Source organism: Dipodomys merriami, unplaced genomic scaffold (assembly GCF_024711535.1).
Source record: "Dipodomys merriami isolate MVZ:Mamm:240054 unplaced genomic scaffold, mDipMer1.0.p SCAF_547, whole genome shotgun sequence".
In the NCBI taxonomy this organism is placed as follows: domain Eukaryota; kingdom Metazoa; phylum Chordata; class Mammalia; order Rodentia; family Heteromyidae; genus Dipodomys; species Dipodomys merriami.
This window is the reverse complement of record NW_027206121.1, coordinates 220,779-240,274: the sequence shown is the minus strand read 5'-3', so window position 1 is coordinate 240,274 and position 19,496 is coordinate 220,779. Positions and strand designations below refer to the sequence as shown.

The 19,496-nt window shown below is 46.1% G+C and overlaps 1 protein-coding gene across 1 annotated transcript in view; it reads right to left on the bottom strand.

Moving 5' to 3' along the window:
* The window catches only part of LOC138811665 (zinc finger protein 420-like), a 99,605-nt gene extending 82,833 nt beyond the window's left edge, over positions 1 to 16,772 (bottom strand). The window contains 2 exon segments of the mRNA XM_069999367.1: positions 9,630 to 9,826; positions 16,611 to 16,772. Of these exon segments, the coding sequence (XP_069855468.1) occupies positions 9,630 to 9,826; positions 16,611 to 16,772 (359 nt within the window).
* Positions 16,773 to 19,496: the final 2,724 nt, after the last annotated feature.

The window sequence follows — 19,496 nt, the reverse complement described above, 5'->3', positions numbered from 1 at the left end:
AGGGGCATCACCCAGATTTGAGTTCAAACCCTAGGAATCACACACACACACACACACACACACACACACACACACACACACACACACACACACACGATAGATCTGTCAGACAGTGACTCTCATTTACATGCCTATGTCCCTTCAATGCACTTCCATGGAGACTGAAGGAATGCTGGGGAAGAGGGATATACTCAGTGAAGTCAGTATGTGGACAGAGAAGAACAGACAGCAATGAAGGAGTGATGCTTCCTCAAGGTTTCCAGGGAGTCCATGAAATGATTATATGTAAGGTGTATGATGTTCCAGGGGATCAGCAGCAGAAGCAAAGTATAACGGGGTGATATGGGGTTCTGTGCAAACCTGAACTTGGAGAGCCTTGAGTTGCAGTGAACAATCTCCTCCTGCTGCCCTAATCCATTTGGTCATCCCTCTATTTTGCTTTCTCCTCTAAAGAAAGCCACAGGTGTTGAGGGCTGAGGAGCAGAGCCATGGAAATGGTAAAAGGGTCAGAGGGCATTGCTCAATGGGCATCATTGGCACCCACCAAGGCAGCAGTGGTTCTGAATCTACACCAGCCATGCTTCATGGCCTGCATGCAGAGGCCAAGAGAACAGAGACCATAGGAAAAAATTGTGCATGTGTGCCAATTCTGGGGCTTGAAGTCAAGGTCTGGGCCCCCTCCTTGATCTTTTGTTTAAGTCTAGTGATCTACCACTTGAGTGACACCTCCATTTCTGGCTTTTCAAAAGGTGGTTAATTGGAGATAAGGGCCTCACAGACTTTCCTGCCCAGGCTGGCTTTAAACCTTGATTATCAGATCTCAGCTGCCTGAGTAGCTAGGATTATAGACGTGAACCACTGTTCCCTGGCTTAGGAAGGAATCTTAATCACACTCAATCCTCTAAGTATTGATTAGTGGTATGTACTGTCACTTCTGCACAATGCAGGAATTTTTTTTTCTGGTCCTGGGGTTTAAAATCTTGATCTGGGTGCTATCCATGAGTTTTTGTTCTCAAGGCTAGCACTCTACCACTTGAGCCAAAAAGCTCCACTTCCAGTTTTACAGTGGTTCATTGGAACTAAGAGTCTCACAGGGACTTTCCTGCCCAAGCTGGATTTGAACTGTGATCCTCAGATATCAGCCTCCTGAGTAGTGAGGATTACAGGCATGAGCAACTGGTGCCCAGCTAATGAAAGAATTCTGGAGACAGTAAGTAAGTGAGGAAAAATGACTGCTGTTAAAAGGTAGAGCCTGTCACAGGGCTCACACAGGAGCTACGATTACAGACATGAACCATGGGTACCTGACATGACATGTGTATTCTTGTTTTGGATGTAAGCATATTTGTTTTGGTAAAATGTACCTTTCTCATTGGTGGCTTAGGCCTGTTTCTTAGCTACTCAACTAATTACCAAAAGGCCAGCAATGGAGCTTAGACTCAAGTGGTAGAGCATTAACCTTGGGCAAAAAAACAAAACAAAACAAAAACAAACAAAAAAACAGCTTAGGGAGAGTACTCAGGCCTGGAGTTCAAGCCCCAGGACCATTAGACACAGACACACAGAAACACAAAATAACAATACTTCAAATGTACTCAGAACATCACTATTCTACAAACAGAAAAACTTGGGCTCAAAAAAAAAATGGCTGGGAGCTGGTACCTCATACCTGTGATCCTAGCTACCCAGCAAGCTGAGATCTGAAGATTACAATTCAAAGACAACCTGGGCAGGAAAGTCCATTAAGACTCTTATCTTCAATTAACCACCAGAAAACCAGAAATGGAGCTATGGCTCTAGTGGTAGAGTAGCAGTCTGGAGCCAAAGAGCCCAGGAACAGTGTTCAGATACTGAGTTCAAGCTTGGCCAGTGGTGAGCAGAAGAGCCACAAGCAGGCACATCTCCTTCAGTGAAAGGCCCTCTGGCAATCCATAAATCCAGCTAGGTCCTGCTGATCCTGTTTACTGGATTAGTTGACTGAATAACTCTATATACAACATCCCCCCTGTGACTTACAGAGCTGCTCTGGAAGGCCCCAAGGTCTGACCGATGTGGACCCCAGGGGAGGGTTAACAACTGTTGTCTAAGCCACTCAGCTTGCAAAGATGATCAGTTCTGCCCTTTCCATTGGGCAGAGCCACTCTACACCCAGCTTTGACCCTGTTCTGCATCTTGCAGGCTCCATTCAAGGCAAAAAGTTCTGGCAATTTTAGGAACATCCATTATCTCAGAATTTAAAAGCTGGGTGCCAGTGGCTCACATACACCTGTAATCCTAGCTATTCAGGAGCCTCAGATCTAAGGATCACGTTTCAAAGTCAGCTCAGGTCAGGCAAGAAAGTTCATGAGAGTTTTCAGGGGTTTTTTTGTTGTTGTTTGTGGAGTTTGAACTCAGGGCCTGGTTGCTGTACCCACCAGAACTCCTATTCCTCAGGGCAAGTGGTCTACCACTTTAAATCACAGTAGGTTGCTAATTGGAGATAAAAGCCCTGCTCTGGCTGGCTTTGAACCTCAACATCAGATATCAAGCCTTTTGAGTAGCTAGGATTACAGTGTGAGCCACTTGAGCCTGGCCTAAAAAACCAAAATGGAGGCATGGCTCAAGTAGTAGCATCAGCCTTATCTTGAATACAAAAGGAAGAACTCACTCACAGAGGCTGAGTTCCAGCCACAGTATCAGCATGTGTACACATGCCTGCAGGTGCATACATACACACACACACACATAGTAGTTTAAGAGTGCTTAAAAAAAACCAACAATGAAGCTGGGTGCTGGTGGCTCATGCCTGTAATCCTAGCTACTCAGGAGGCTGAGATCTGAGGATCATAGTTCAAAGCCAACCCAGGCAGAAAAGTCTGTGAGACTCCTATCTCCAATAAGCCACTCAGAAAACTCAAAGTGGCACTGTGGCTCAGGTGGTAGACTGCTAGCCTTAAGCTGAAGAGCTTAGGGACAGAGCCCAGGCCCAAGCCCCATAACCAACAAAACATAACAAAACAAAACCCAACAATGACAAATTATAGGTGAGTTGTGAGAGAACAAGTAAGGTAAATCTGGAGGCAAATGAAGCTGACATCTGTGATGGTTAAATCTTGAGGATGAACTTAATTGAGATCGATTGGTTTAGATGCATCCAGCTGATGAGTAAAGCATGCCTTTGTGTGTGGGGGGGGGGTTGGGCTGGATATCAGATTAACTGAATCTCTCCTGCATATAGGTCGCACCATTCCATAGGCAGGCTTGCCATATGAAATTAAAGTAGGGTGGGGGAGAGAATACTGCAATGCAGGCAGGCATTCTCTTTCCCACTCTTACCCCTTCCCCTAACTCCCTGGCTACCATGAGTTGTTCTGCTTTGCCAAGATTGCCTCTGACATGAAGCAAAAGAAATCCTTTTTCCTTTAGGTTATTTCTGTCAAGTATTTTGTCGCAGCAACAACAAACTATATTACTAACACAAAACCCTATCTTTTCTACTTTTGTCTCTTACTTTTTCGCTAGTCTTGGGGCTTGAACTCAGAGCCTGAGCACTGTCCATGAGCCTCTTTGTGTTCAATGAAGGCTAGTGCTTTGGGGCTGGGAAGGTTGTTCAGTGGTACAGCACTTGCCTTGCATGCATGAGGCCCTGGGTTCGATTCCTCAGCACCACATAAGCAAAAAAGAAAAAAGCCAGAAGTGGCGCTGGGACCCAAGTGGTAGAGTGCTAGCCTTGAGCTGAAGAGCTGAGGGACAGCGCCCAGGCCCCAGGACCAGACCCCACACACACAAAAAAAGGCTAGTACTTTACCACTTGAGCCACAGTTCCACTTCCAATCTTTTCTGAGTAGTTTGAGATAAAAATCTTGGCGGGTACTCGTGGCTCACGCCTGTAAATCTAGCCACTCAGGAGGCTGAGATCTGAGGATCAAGGTTCAAAGCCAGCCCAGGTAGGAAAGTCCTTGAGACTCTTATCTCCAATAAGCCACTAGAAAACCGGAAGTGGCGCTGTGGCTCAAGTGGTAAAGCGCTCAGCCTTGAGCTGAAGAGTGCAGGGACAGCGCCCAAGTCCAGAGTTCAAGCCCCATGACTGACAACAACAACAAAAAAATCTTAGACTTTCCTGTACTGGCTGGTTTGAACTATCATCTTCAGATGTTAGCCCCCTGAGTAACTAGGATTTCTGGCTCCAGACACTGATACCTGGCCAACTTCCACCTCTACCTCTTCCTCTTGGTTCTTCTTCCTCTATCCTCACCTCCCTCCTCCTTCCCACCATGCTAAAAATGTACAGAATACCACTGAATGAGATACTCAGCCCAAGGTTGCCATCTTCACTCAAATGAACTATAAAGCTGACTTTAATGGGTGAACTTGGTAATAAATTATCCTAGTCTTACAGACCTGGCCACTGGAACACAGAACAAATGATTGGCCAGGGCCAAGATCATAAAACTTGAATCTTGGCCATACAAACATCTCAATCCAAATTCAATAGTGAACATGAGACTCGAACCCAGGCACTCTCCTCACCAGACAGGGCCATGTTCTTAATCACACCTGTGGGTGTTGATTCCTTGCTACAGGAATATGATGGGATGACAAAGGCCACACACAAATGGAGTATTATTTGAGGGTGAGCTTTGCTAAAAGATAAAAGTCCCAGCTCTGGCATTTACTAACTCATGACATCATAGACAAGTCATTTTAATTTTTTTGCCTCTGTTTCTACATCTGTAAAATGGAGATAATCCGAGCCCCTTCCCTCATAGAAGAGCAGGTCTCCAGCAAGGTGCAGGGGCTCCTGCCTGTAATCCTAACTACTCAGGAGGCTGAGATCGGAGGATTGAGGTTCAAGGCTAATGAGCAGCAAAGTCTGTGAGACTCTCATCTCTAATTAATCACCAGAAAACCAAAAGTAGTGCAGTGGATCGAAGTGGTAGAGAACTAGCCTTAAGCAGAAGAGCTCAGGGTCAGTGCCCAGGCACTGAGTTTAAGCCTGATAACCAAAAACAACAACAAAAAAAAAGAGCAGGCCGGGAGCTGGTGGCTCATGCCTGTAATCCTAGCTACTCAGGAGGCTGAGATCTGAGATCTGAGGATCACGGTTCAAAGCCAGCCCGGGCAGGAAAGTTCATGAGACTCTTATCTCCAATAAACCACTAGAAAACCAGAAGTGGTGCTGTGGCTCAAGTGGGTAGAGCGCTCGCCTTAAGCTGAAGATCACAAGGACAGCGCCCAAGCCCCATGACTGACAAAAAAAAAAAAAAAGAGAGAGCAGGTTCCACTCATGAGTTTAAGATAGTATGTTAAGTTCAAAGCCAGCCATGGCAGCTAAATCTGAGAGATTAATCTCCAATTAACCTGCAAAAAGCCAGAAGTATAAGTGTGGCTCAAGTAATAGACCACCAGTTCCAAGCAACCACCCACTGCCTTTGTTCCAACTTGGCACAGGCCCAGCACAAATGGTCCAACAACAGATATTTGGTGGTGAGAAACTGATGAGTGAACTTTACACCTCCTGCCAACCCTTCTTGTCCAGCCCCTCTCTGGCTGCAATGTTAATTATTCTCTCATTGTGTGAAAATAAGTATAGCATAAAACATGCTATACAAACCAAGTAGAAGTATACACTTCAGTGGCTTTAAGTACAGTCACATTTCAAGCAACCTCACTGATACCAACTTCTAGAACTTTCTCAGTATCCCAAACTGAAATTGGGTACCTATTAATTAGCAGCACCCATCCATGCCTTTTCCCAGCCTCTGGAAGCCCACCATTCTACTTCCTGAGGTTGAGATGAGAGGATTGCAGTTCAAAGCCAGCCTGGGCAGGCAAGTCTGACACTCTTACCTCCAATTAACAAGAAAAAAAATCAAAAACATAAAACAGAAATAGAGATGGGGCTCATCTGGTAGAGCACCAATTGTGAGGGGAAAAAAAACAATAAAAAATATGAGGTGGGGCTGGGGATTTAGCTCTTGGAGAAGCCTGTCCTGATAAGTACAAGGTCCTGAGTTCCATCCCCACCTCTGACGTGATAACAACAATAACAACAACAAGTAGTACACAAACTATTTATGCCCAGAGGCAAGCTTTATGATAAAAGATAATCATTACCTCATCCTTCTTTACAAATATGAGCTGGGACCTGCTGGCTCATACCTGTAATCCTTGCTGCTGCTACTCAGGATGCTGGGGATCACAGTTCAAAGCCAGCCTGGGCACAAAACTCCATGAAATTCTATCTTCAGTAAATTACTCAGAAAAAGCTGGAAATAGAGCTGTGGCTCAGTGGTAGCCTTGAGAAAAAGACTCTCATGGATATTTCCCTAGTTCCTGAGTTCAACCCCAGCATCAACAACAACAAAATAGAATATGAGGTCCTGTGTTTAGGCAACTACACAAGCACGTACAGACACACAGACACAGACACACAGCATAGTGCCAGCCCCAACCTGACCAACTAAATCCAAGTCTCTGGGGCTGCCTCCAGGTGGTTTTTGCATTTTAGCCAGCTAAGCCAGGTGCTGGTGGCCCACATCTGTTATCCTAGCTATTCAGGAGAGGCCGAGATCTGAAAATCATGGGTCAAACCAGTCTGGGCAGGAAAGTTCATGAGACTCTTACCTCCAATGAGCCACCTAAAAACCTAGAATTAGAGCTGTAGCTCAAGTGGTAGAACTGAGCAAAAAAGCTCAGTTTATAGTACCCAGGCCATGATTTCAAGCCACAGCTGGCACTATAAAGTACAGAAAGACCCACTAGTTAGTAGGCAAAGGAGCACAACTGCATTCACTCCAACACCAGTCTCTCCATGGCTCATATAGGTGGAAAAGAGAGTGCGTTTATTTGTGCCAGTGCTGGAGCTTGAAGTCTGGGTCTGTGTGCTCTCTCATAACCTTTCCTCTCTAGGCTGATGCTCTTACCACTTTAGCCGCAGCTCACTTGCAAGGAAATGAAAGTTAAATTAAAAGGCTGTACATGCCCAATAATTAGATAGCCTTGGGCACAAGTCCAGGAAGGCCAATGGTAATCTAGCTCATGGTAGGGATCTTAAACAAGTTCAAGCCCCACAGAACCCTAGTTTCCTTATAGGTTTCTGGAATGAGAGTCCTACTAGCACCTAGAATTGCCAGCCATAGCACAGAGTAACTTTGTGTTTCAGTTCTGTTTTATTTTGGGGACTGGTCCTAGGGCTTAAACTCAGGGCCTGGATCCTGTCCCTGAGCTTCTGTGCTCCTATCATTTGAGCCATAGATCCACTTTGTGGCTTTTTGGTAGTTAATAGGAGAGCAAAGTTTCAGACTTTTCTGCCAAGGCTGTTTTTGAATCATGAGCTTAGTTCTCAGCCTCCTGAGTAGCTAGGATTACAGGCATGAGCTACTGGTGCCCAGCTAACTAACTATATTCCTTTATTAACTAGCACTCTGGTAATCCATAAGGCCAGAGCCCACTGAGAGACCCTGGAGCTAGGCTCATACCTAGGACCCATCACCCTGAAGTGGGGGTGAGCTTCTCTAGAGGCTCCTGAACCTCCCCTGCTGCCAGCTCCATTCCTCCAGGATAAGGCCAGACCTGCTAATCATCCCTGCTGAGGAGAGCTTAACCCTGCCTGCAGGCCCTGGGCTAGAGTTAGTAGCTCTGGAGCTTAACCCTGCCTGCTGGCTCTGGGCTAGTGTTAGCAGCCCTGGTTACCAGCTTTCCTCCAGTTCCCATATGAAGTTGGGAAAGAGGAGAGGTCTCAAAGAGAGATCCGGGCTAGGTTATCTGTGGCTCACCTCCTTTCCCCACTCCACTGCACATGCTACAGAGGCTCCCTCCATTCCCAGTTCCATTGTGGTTGTTAGGAAGCAACAGTTTCATTTAAGTCTTTGTCTTTCTGACTCTGACACATGTATGAAAGGCAGAGGGTCCGGCATATGCAAAATACAGAAGACACACAACTCACACAATTCAAACACTGACAAGGGCAATTAACTGCTACAGGACATACTTCTAGCTGCCAAGTTAACCTCAAGGTATTAACTAGAGCATTTGCTAATCTCCATTTGATTAGCCCTGTGGCAAAGAGCCCTCTGTACTCAACACACCAGAATGGCCAGAGACCAGCCAGAGACTGAGGAGAAAGGAAAAGCATCAACCTCAAAAATTCAGTGGTAGAGGGCTTGTCTTGCATGCATGAGGCCCTGGGTTCCATTCCTCAGCACCACATAAGCAAAAAGAAAAAGGCCGGAAGTGGCGCTGTGGCTCATGTGGTAGAGTGCTAGCCTTGAGCTGAAGAGCTGAGGGACAGCACCCAGGCCCAGAGTTCAGGCCCCACGACAGGACCCCCCCCCAACAAAAAAAAATTCAGCCTCTTCCTTTGAGTCCAGCCAACAGTCAGTCAAGTCAGATCCTGATACACAAATTACCCACTTCTTATGGGACCAGGAAAAATCCCATAAGCAAATCTGAAATGCCCCACTATAGGAAGCAATTTAAGTATCCATAGACTTGCTAGGAGATAAGGGAGTTGGAATGATGTGAGGGAGCAGTCAAAGCCAGGTGCCAATGGTTCACACATGCCATCCTAGCTACTCAGAAGGCTGAAATATGAGAATCCTTGTTCTAAGCCAGTGAAATCTGTACGACTTATCTCCAATGAACCACCAAAAAGCCAGAAGTGGAGCTGTGGATCAGGCGGCAGAGCACGGGCCATGAGTGAAAAACACTAAAGGACAGCACCCAGGCCCTGAGTTCAAGTCCCAGGATCTGAACACACACACACACACACAGAAAAATGCAAATTTAGCCTAATGCATGTACACAGGTACAGGTACATGATTAAGTTTCAAAAAGGCAATAACAAAAATGATCACAGTTTGAAATGCAAAAAATACCAAGTCCCGTCAATTCAGAGGAGAGGAGGAAGGCATGTGGCATTCTACCCTCAAGGAATTGTGCTTTGGGACATTTTGGGGGATCCCTCCACCAGGACACTTCCATACTCCTGGAGAGTTAAAGGTGGCAAGTTCCTCAGGAACCAGAAACTCACCTTTCACCCTATCCAAGGCACCTGAAGCTCCAAGAGAATCTCTGCACTCACTCCCCAAGGAATCCACAGGATCTGAGAAAAAAATAGGAATGGGGAAAGCCAAATAGGGAGAGGGGAGCAGGGAGGCCCAGGGGCCCCTGTGCAAATGGTAAAATGAAAAAGGGACTGACCTGAGCAGAAACAACAGGATCAGGTGAGGTGGGGGCGGGGATGAGGGAGGAGAGCAGAGATGAGGAGGGAACCAGTCCTACAGAAGGCATCACACCCTGGGATACAGGGTTCTCTCCAGAAAGAGAACATTGGATGAGGTCAGGGGACGAGAGAGGGCAACAGAAAGGAGGACTGACTGTAAAGCATGGAAATTTGAAATAAGAGTCCCAGACTGGGGCACCAAGGGCCCTGGGTTCTAATTCTGACTCAATTGAGTAGACACATTTTCATCCTTGGAGCCTCAATTTGCCCCATCTGGGGAAAAAAAGCAGGAAAAAATGCAGATGTTCCCCCTGCTGCCTCTGAGGACTCCGACAGGAGGAGAAGGAGCAAGAAGGGGCAGTAGAAAAGTATTTGGAGAAGGGGGGGCGCAGCATTCCATGCCATACCGGACCGAGGCACTCACCTGCCCGCAGCTAGAACCAGCACTTTTTCTGAACCCCCACGGGTGCCACCGAGCTGCCTCTCATGGTCCAAAGGCCACGGCCCCACATTGGGCAGGAAGACCAGGGCCATCAGTACCACCACCTGAAAAAGCCCCTTCAGAGCCCGGCAGCCCTGCTCCACACTAGCTGTGTTGTGAGCTATCCCTGAAGCCACATTCTGGAATATGAAATACTGGAGTCTTTATTACACAGTTAACAGGCTGCAGGCCGCCCGTTGTTACAAAGGCCCACAGCCCCCCAAATACACATAAACCAGCTAGCAAACATGCTAAAGAGGAAAGAAATAAAACCAATACCAACAAGGCAATTCAGCTTCCATGGAGATCTGAATTACCATGGCATGATGACCAGAGATGAGACAGGACCCAGCACTCGACTAGGGAGACACACGTGGCAAGACTTAAGCTGGTCCGGGCCTAAAAAGATCGGAGCACGGGCAGATCCACCGGAAATTCGCAGTCCCAGGCATTAGACTGACAGGTTCAATAACCTATCAGCCAAGTGCTCACCCCAGGGATCCGGACACGCCCACCACCTGGCCTAAAAAGATCCGAGCACGGGCAGATCCACCGGAAATTCCCAGTCCCAGGCATTGGACTGACAGGTTCAATAACCTATCAGCCAAGTGCCCACCCCTGCCTCCAGGGATCCGGGCACGCCTCTCATCTGGGAGGCTGGTTTTCCTCCCCCAGCATGAAGATTAGATTCCAGACACTACAATCACCATGTGGCCAATATGGGCAGTCAGACCTGACCGTGTGTCCACGTGGTGGCAGCGGCAACAACTAACCAAACCCAAGACAGCAATGGCGCTGTCCACACTCTGACTCTATAGCATTTCCACCGCTGCCTGACTAGCAAGCTGGGCCATACCACTGAGTCACAGCTGCAGCGTAAGTTGGTGCCGCCAATGCAAGTGTTGGGCACTGTGAAGCCACCACAGACCCATGATTCCCTATTCTTCACTTGCTAGCAAATGCTTGTATCACTCGCCTCCACCTTCGCGTGGAGATTCAAGTCTATCTGGGTGCCAACTATGGGTCCAACATTAGAGGTCCTGTTATACCGAAATTCGGGGACCCCCAGAAGACCACCAGAGACCACGATCAATGCAAGCAACAAAGAGCCAGTTTATTGCAAGCTCGAGCTTGGTCCTCCGCGCACATGGTAACCAGTGATGCTAAGAGGCCCTGAGCATAGAATCAGGGCCGTTTTTATAGTATTGAACCAACAACTTTAAGGAACTTTTACATAAGAAATTACATGATTGGTTAACATTTACATTTAAAGCAAGCTAAACTGGGCAAATAATGATTGGTTGACCTTTACAGAAAAAATGTCCTTTGTCCATAGCTTGACCGAAAAAGGTTATGTCACACCGGGACCAACAGAATGCATGGCATGCCTTGCCCCGGGCTCTGAAGAATGGGTTGGTTAACAACTCTTAGTCCTAGGTGTGTGGGGGGCAACACCACTTGGGGGCTAACACCTGCCTTAAGCAAATGCCATCTATGGCTCCAAGAATTGTGCATGGCTTTCTGTCATAAATTCCTAGCATTGGGGCTAAAGTGGATCACGAGTCAAGTCGCAGAACTGAGATGGAGTGTTAAACAAAAATGGAGTTGCTTAGGTTTCTTAAAACATTATAATTCTTCCCTAGGGCTTTACTGCCTCAGCCTCCAGGAGGGGCGTTGCAGCTGTGGGGATAATTCTGAGGACTTTGCCCCCTTGGTCAGGGCTGTAAACCCTTTGAAGTCTTTTACTAAGCAACTCTAGGCTCCCAGGCTGACATTCCACTACTAAGTAACTAAAACCAGTCACAGTTAAAATCATACAAAAACCATACAATCATCCAGTACAAAGCAATTCATACAGAAGCAAAAATGGCTGTTAGGTGCTGTCATTATATATATATATATATATATATATATATATATATATATATATGATTTTTTTGCGTTCTTCAGTCCCTCTTCTGAAGCTGCGACCGTGCATCCTGCTCCTCGGTAGCTCCCTCACCCACTGGGCAGTGAGAAAGAGGCGGAGTTGGGTTGTTGGGAGCTAATTGGTGCTCCCTGGGCATTGGTGCTCCTGGTGCATTTTGGTGCAGTTGGAGTGCACTCCAGTCTGATCCCTGCCTCCTCTGCTGCTGCTAATGGTCACTGGAATCGAGTTCCTTGGGCTTTGGAGATAATGCTGGAGTCGCACCTTTGCTCAGCCCCCGGGGTCTGGGGCTCCCCTGAAGGCTTGGGTCACCTTGGTTCCAGTGCATATTCCTGGGGATGACACACAAGAGTTAATGAAATGGGGGGGAAGTAGTAGCTCATGCCTGTATGCCTAGCTACTCGGGAGGCCGCGATCTGAGGATCAATCTCTGAAGCCAGTCTGGCAGGAAGTCCATGAAAGTGTTATTTCCAATAAAGACTCAGAAAAAGCCAAAAGCAGGGCAGGGCTGTGGCTCAAGTGGTAGAGCACTAGCCTTAAGCACAATGAGGGTCAGGAGCAGGACCCAGGCCCTGGGGTCAACCCACAGGGCTGGCCAATAAAAGTAATCAAACTTCTGCTGTCTTTTCTGCCCTTCCTCATCAGCCTAGGGCTGGCTTTGTGTGCTCTGCTCTGCCACAGTGCTGTTGCACCCAGAAAGCTTGCTCTTTCTCACCCGCACTGACCGACTCATTCTCCACTCGAAGTTGAATTTTTTTTGCGCAAGGCTGATATTCTACTGTTGAGTCCCACTTCTACTTCTGACTTTTTGGTATAATTGGGTTAAGAGCCCCAGAGATTTTTCTGCCTAGCCTGGCTTCAAGCCTCCATCCTCAGTTCTCAGCCCACTGAGAAGCTAGTATTATAAATGTGACCCATGGGTACCCAGCAAATTTGACTTTTATTTATTTATTTTTACTATTGTTTAACTATGGATGTGGAAACAAATTGTCGTTTTTTATATCTGGTTTATTTCACTTACAATATATAGATTCATTCATGTAGCATGGGTCCGAATGCCATTCCTTTTTAAGATTGAATAGTATTTCATTGGATGCATAGATCACATTTTGTTTATTCATCCATGGACATTTGGGTTGCTCCTACCTTTCCACTACTGTGAATGATGCAATGACTAATATTATAGTTCTTTTATATTGGGCACACTGCTGTAACAGAGTAGCCAGAGGAGCGGCTAGAACCCCAGGTGAACTGTGGGGACTCACCAGTACTTTTCCTTCACATTAACAATCCACAAGAATCCTTACAGCCTGCAAGGTCCATATGATATGACCGATTTACACCTTTTGCTTTTCTCCTAGTTAGGCTGATCTTGCTGTTTTCCTAACTAAATAAATACCCAAGAAGTTAACAAATCAGGCAGGGCCTTTGCAAACGTCTAGAAATTTCTTCTCTAAACATTTGTGTGGACCTGGATACTTGAAGGCTTCTGCTTATAACCCTAGCTACTCAGTAGGCTGAGATCTGAGGATACTTGTTAAAAGCCAGACTGGGCAGACAAAGTTGACAGACTCCTATCTCCAATAAACTAGCAAAACACCTCAAAGTGGAGGTTTGGCTCAAGTGGTAGAGGATCTGCCTTGCACGAAAAGCTAAGCAAGGGCATGAGACCTGGAGTTCAAGCCCCCTGGCATGCATACACACACACACACACACACACACACACACACACACACACACACACACACACACACACGTAAAAATAAACCTTTGTGTAGTTCTCTCCATTTTCTCAGGAACAGGAGCAGAAGTTCTATCTCAGCAACCCCTTCCCTTGCCTGCTGACCTAAAATATTCATTTTCTCACTAGTTCTTTGATTTCTCCACAGAGCAGGTCTCAGTTTGGGCCTCCCTCCTGAGGATGTGAGCTCCTAGGTCACAATCTATTCTATACCATCCTTATCTCTAGCAGCACCTGCTACTGTTTATTGAGAATAAACTAGAGCTCTTTCTGGGCAGAAGAATTTTCAGAAAAGGTCCTCCTCTTCCCTGAGCCAAGCAGCCTAAGTAAAGCTGAGACCTGAAGATTTTAGCTCATATACTTCTCCACCTTGGGAAAGTAAACTGAGGACCTTCCCCAGCTAGGTACATTGTAGCTATTGTATTCAGTAATTACTGCTTGAGCGAAGTATAGCAGTCGAAGTCATAAAAGGAAGGAAATTATTTAGTCTCTCTCCCCTTCACCTCTCTTCAACTAGCTTCCTAGAGTACTCTGAAGGAAATTGGATTTGAGGTGTGTTTTGTTTTCCTTTTATCTTCCCAGAGTCACTTTTTAATCAAAGTTGCAAACCAGGCCAGGCTTCCCCACAATACTTTAAGAACCCAGATTTAATCTCATGCCCTTTCATCACTTTTTTTTTTTTTTTTTTGGTTCTGGTCATGGGGCCTGAACTCTGGGCCTGGGCGCTCTCCCTCAGCTCTTCAGCTCAAGGCTAGCGCTCTACCACTTGAAGCACAGCGCCACTTCAGCTTTTTTCTTTTTGCTTATGTGGTGCTGAGGAATGGATCCCAGGGCCTCATGCATGCAACGCAAGCACTCTACCACTGAGCCACCTTCCCAGCCCCTTTCATCGCTTTTGTAATATAGGATGCACCAAACAAGGGAATTTTATCCTCCTCCCAGAGACAAGACTACTTTCAGTGGGAAAACAGACCTGATCATTGACTGAAAGTAAATGAGAACTGATACTTTCAGACTGAGCCCTCCTATTGGGGCAGCCATGGGCATTAAATGAGATAATATATAGTAAAAGGTTGCCTGGCTGTGGTGGCTCACATATGTAATCCTATCTACTCAGGAAGCTGAAGTCTGAGGACTGGGGCTTGAACTCAGGGCCTGGGTCCTGTCCTTGAGCTTAAGGCTAGTGCTCTACCACCTGAGCCACAGCTTTTTTGAGTAGTGTATTGAAGATAAAAGTCTCATGGACTTTAGTGCCTGGGCTGGCTTTGAAACAGGATCCTCAAACCTCAGCCTCCTGAGTAATTAGGATAACAGTGTGAGCCATCAGCACTTGACTCACAATGACCCCTTTAAAGCCCTGCACTGTTGATCTTGCTATGGTTGCTTCACATATTTGTTTATTTACTTGGTTGTCACTGTGCTTCCTCAAATAGATGATTGGTTGTGACTTGGGTCAGCACCTTGTCAGCTTCTAGACTATTGTATTTGATGAATGGTAAGTCTCTCCTCCCGCTGTCCCCTTGCTACTTCTCTCTTTATTATTTTTGTGTGGTCCTGTGCCTTGAACTCAAGGTCTGGGTCCTGTCCCTGAGGTTTTATTGCTTAATGCTAGCACTCAACCTCATGAACCACAGCCCTCCATTCAGCTTTCTTGGTGGTTAACTGGAGATAAGAGTCTCAGACAGCCTATTCTGGTGGCTCCCACCTGTAATCCTAGCTACTCAGGAGGCAGAGATCTGAGAATCTGGGTTTAAAAGCCAGTAAAGGCAGGAAAGTTCGGGAGATTCTTATCTCCAGTCAATCACAGAAAGAGCCAGATGTGGCTATATGGCTCAAGTGATAGAGCGCAATTTTTAAGCAAAAGTTTAGGGACAGTGCCCACACCTAGAGTTTAAGGCCCAAGACTGGCAAAAAATAAAAAGGAAAGCAAGCAAGCAAGCAAGAAAGAAACTCATAGACATTTCTGCCCAGATTTGCTTCGAATAGTGATCCTCAGATCTCTGCCCCGCAAGTAGCTAGGATTACGAGCATGAGCCACCAACATCCACGTCCCTTTTTATTTAAGTATTTATTTTAACAAACTGTGGTCTGTGTCTTCAACCTTCCTGGTGGGATACAAAATTTCCTACCAGGTGTCCTTACTTTGGCTTTTTTAGGGATCTTCAGTGTTGATGCTATTTATTCTGGGACCTCAAGCTGATGAAGCCAAAGCCTTAGCCAAGGGTTTTGAAAAAAGAATAGATTCACCTAGAAGTGCTGGTTTATGGGTCAGTATTTAAAACACATTTTATTGTGTGTGTATGTGTGTGTGTGTGTGTGTGTGTGTGTGTGTGTGTGTGTGCGCATGCATGTGCGAGTGCTCTGATACTAGGGCTTGCTCTCTTGCTTAGCTTTTCTGCTCAAGTCTGGTATTTACCACTTAAGCCACACTTCCATTTCTGACTTTTTTTTTTTTTTTGGTCGGGTCGTGGGGCCTGAACTCTGGGCCTGGGCGCTGTCCCTCAGCTCTTCAGCTCAAGGCTAGCACTCTACTGCTTGAGCCACAGCACCACTTCCGGCTTTTTTCTTTTTGCTTATGTGGTGCTGAGGAATCGAACCCAGGGCCTCAGGCATGCAAGGCAAGCGCTTTACCACTAAGCCATCTTCTCAGCCCCCATTTCTGACTTTTTAAAACTTAATTGTCGGTAAGAATCTCACAAGCTTTTTTGCCCAGGCTGACTACAAACCAAGGTCTTTAGATCTCAGCCTCTTTAAGTTGCTTGAATGGCAGGCAGGAACCAGTGCCTGGCTTGTTCTTAATATTCTTTTTTTTTTTTTTTTTTTTTTTTTTGTCGGTCGTGGGTCTTGAACTCTGGGTCTGGTACTGTCCTTGCACTCTTCAGCTCAAGGCGAGTGCTCTACTGCTTGAACTACAGCGCCACTTCCATGTTTTTAATATTCTTTAACAAACTGATTCAAAGACTGGGTCTCCATTTTCCCATCTCATCATCACAAACCTTTAATCCCCATTCATTCTCTTCTCTATGAAGAAAGGATGATGATAATGGTGTGATTTCCAGGCTGGCACCAGACAGATCGGCTTAGCCAAAAGCAAAGCCCAAAAATCATAAGTATGAGACTTCTGGCAAAGATCCAGGAGAAAGGAGAAGGGATTGGAATGCAAGGGTTTAAGGACAATGTCTGTGAACTATGGAGGAAATGAAGGCTCAGAAGACGGAGGTGACCTCTCACAGTCCCAGTGGTGGCAGTGGAGTACAGGAGGAGCCTTAGTGCCCTGCGCCCCAGGACTTGGCATGCCTGCAGTGAGTGGGCATTCATCTAACTCCTTGGAGGTCTCCAAGAGGGCAGTGGCATTATCAGAAGCCCCAAGATCACTCATACTGTGGCAGATGTAAGAGGTAGCAGGCTCAGATTCCATACTGTCTATCCCTGGCTTATTTCCTTATGTTTGCCCTAGTCATCATAATAGCATTGCAGTAGATTCCTAGGACCAGAGACTGAGTGATTCATTCAAAATAGGAGGGAGTGACAATCAACACCAATGATAGCAAGGGAGTGAAAAGCCAGGGCAGGAAGCTAGGGAGGTTGGCGGGACTGAAAAATGGACAAGAAGAGAGCTGTAGCCAGGTGCTCGTTACTCACACCTGTAATTCTCACTACTCAGGAGGCTGAATTCAGAGAATGATGGTTTAACGTCAGCCTGGGAAGAAAAATCCAACAGACTCTTATGTCCAGTTACTCAAAAAAAACCCAACAACAACAACCTGGAAGTGGAGCTGTGTCTCAAGTGGTAGAGGGCTGTCTTGAGTGAAAAGTCAAGTGAGGTAGATGCTGGTGGTTCACACCTGTAATCTTAGCTACTCCAGAGGCTGAAATCTGAAGATCATGGTTCAAAGCCAACCTGAGCATGAAAGTTTGTGAGACTTCTTTTTTTGAGTTACTACAGGGGGTAGGAGGGAGTCAGTACCGAGGCTTGAACTCAGGACCTAGGTGTTCCTGAACTCTTTTGCTCAAGGCTAGCATTCTACCACTTGGAGCTATAGCAACACTTCTAGTTATCGTTTGGTTAATTATAGATAAAAGTCTCATGGAATTTCCTGTTTGGGCTAGCTTTGAACCATGATCCTCATATCTTAGCTCCCTGAGTAGCTAGGATTACAGGCATGAGCTATGAGACACTCATTTCCCTTTAATTACTAAAAAGCTGGAAGCACAGATGTTCCTCAAAAGGTAGCATGCTAGCCTTGAGCATAAACAGCTCAAGGTCAATGTCCAGGCTCTGAATTCAAGCCCCAGGACCTGCATACATACACACCAAGGACCTGCATACACACCAAGGGGGTCCACTAACAGCCAGAGTGATGAAGGCCATGAAGAGAACATTCATTCACCTGCCTACCACACTAGGACCTTACAGAACAATCTAGAACTGTGTAGAGAGTTCTGTCTCCTCCCCGTTTGCTGTTCTCCCTTAGATTTGGATGCTGGCTCTTCCTGTTACTGAAGTCCCCATTCTTAGGCCTGTAGGAGACCCTTCCTCCAGTTCTGTCCCCAGCACCACACCCAAAACACGGCTCCCAGTCAGCCACCCCCTCTATACCCCACACCCTATGGTCATACTACTGTATCTTCCTGTGTGTGTGTGTATGCACGCATGCACGCGTGTGTGTATGTATGCATGCATGCATGTGTGCACGCTCATCCTGGGAATTGAACTTAGGACCTGCACATTGTCCCTCAGCTTTTCTACTCAAGGTTATCTCTGTATCTCTTGAGCCACAGCTCTGCTTTCAGCTTTTTGATAGTTAATTGGAGATAAGTGTCTTATGGACTTTCCTGTCTGGCTGCACACCATGATTCTTGCCTCACTCCCAGTCTCCTGAGTAGCTAATACCAGTACACAGAAAATCTATCTATCTATCTATCTATCTATCTATCTATCTATCTATCTATCTATCTATCTATCTATCTATCTATCTATCTATCTATCTATTGCTGGTAATGAGGCTTCAATTCAGAACCTAGTCACTATCCCTTAACTTTTTTGATCAAGGCTGGAACTCTGCCACTTTAAACACAGCCCAACTTTGGAATATTTGCTGGTTCTTTGAAGGTAAGTCTAGGGACTTTTCCTACCCAAGTTGTCTTTGAACCAAGATCCTTAGTTCTCCGCCTCCAGAATCCTTCCTATGTTATTTTTCCATATCTGTTTGTTACTATTTATCTGCTTTTGTCCAGAGAAGCTGATCTGAGACCCTTCCCAGATCACGCATGCTGCCATGTGCAGTGTGGCAAAGGAATGGCTTGCAGAATGAAGGAATGAAGTCTGTGTGTCCAGCCTCCATCTAGGGATGTGGCAGGTTTCAGGTTAAGGCAGTAAAGGTGGCTAATTTATGATCCCTGGCTCGTGAGCCCATGTTCTTCCCATAATGAGAAAGCCTACAGCTGGAAAGAAAGACATGAGATCTTGGGGGTGGCAGCCCTGAACTCCCATTCTGGTAGAAAGGATGTTCTCCCTAGGAGAGTTTTGGGAGTCTGTGATGAGAAACAAAGTAGTCACCAGGAAGGAATAGGAATAGCCCAAAAGGCAGGGAGTAACAGAACACTCCCCTCCCCTCACCCAAAATCTAAGACCACTGGACAATAAATGGTTGGTGTGAACATTGCTCTGTCCTTTGACTGGGCTTGGACAATGTCCCTGCTTCTCTGTGTGTGTGTGTGTGTGTGTGTGTATGTGTGCACGAGGGTACACACACACACACCATGGATGAACACAGAAATATTATCTTATAAGAAATGTACTCATTATCTTGCCCATGTAATTGTAACCCCTCTGTACAGTATTTTCACAATAAAAAGAAAAAGAAAAAAATATTACTTTAAAAAATCATCTCTAAAACAACTCACTGATGGCTTACGACTGTAATCCTAGCTATTCGGGGAGGCAGAGATCTGAAGATCTCAGTTCAAAGCCAGCCCCAGCAGATATATTTGAGAGATTCTTTTCTCCCATGAACCAGCAAAATCCCAAAAGTGAACATATGGCTCCAGTGGGAAGAGTGCCAGCCTTGAGAAGAAAAGCCAAGTAAGAGTGACAGACTCTGAGTTAAAGCCCCAATGCTAGCAAAAATCAGGCAAATAA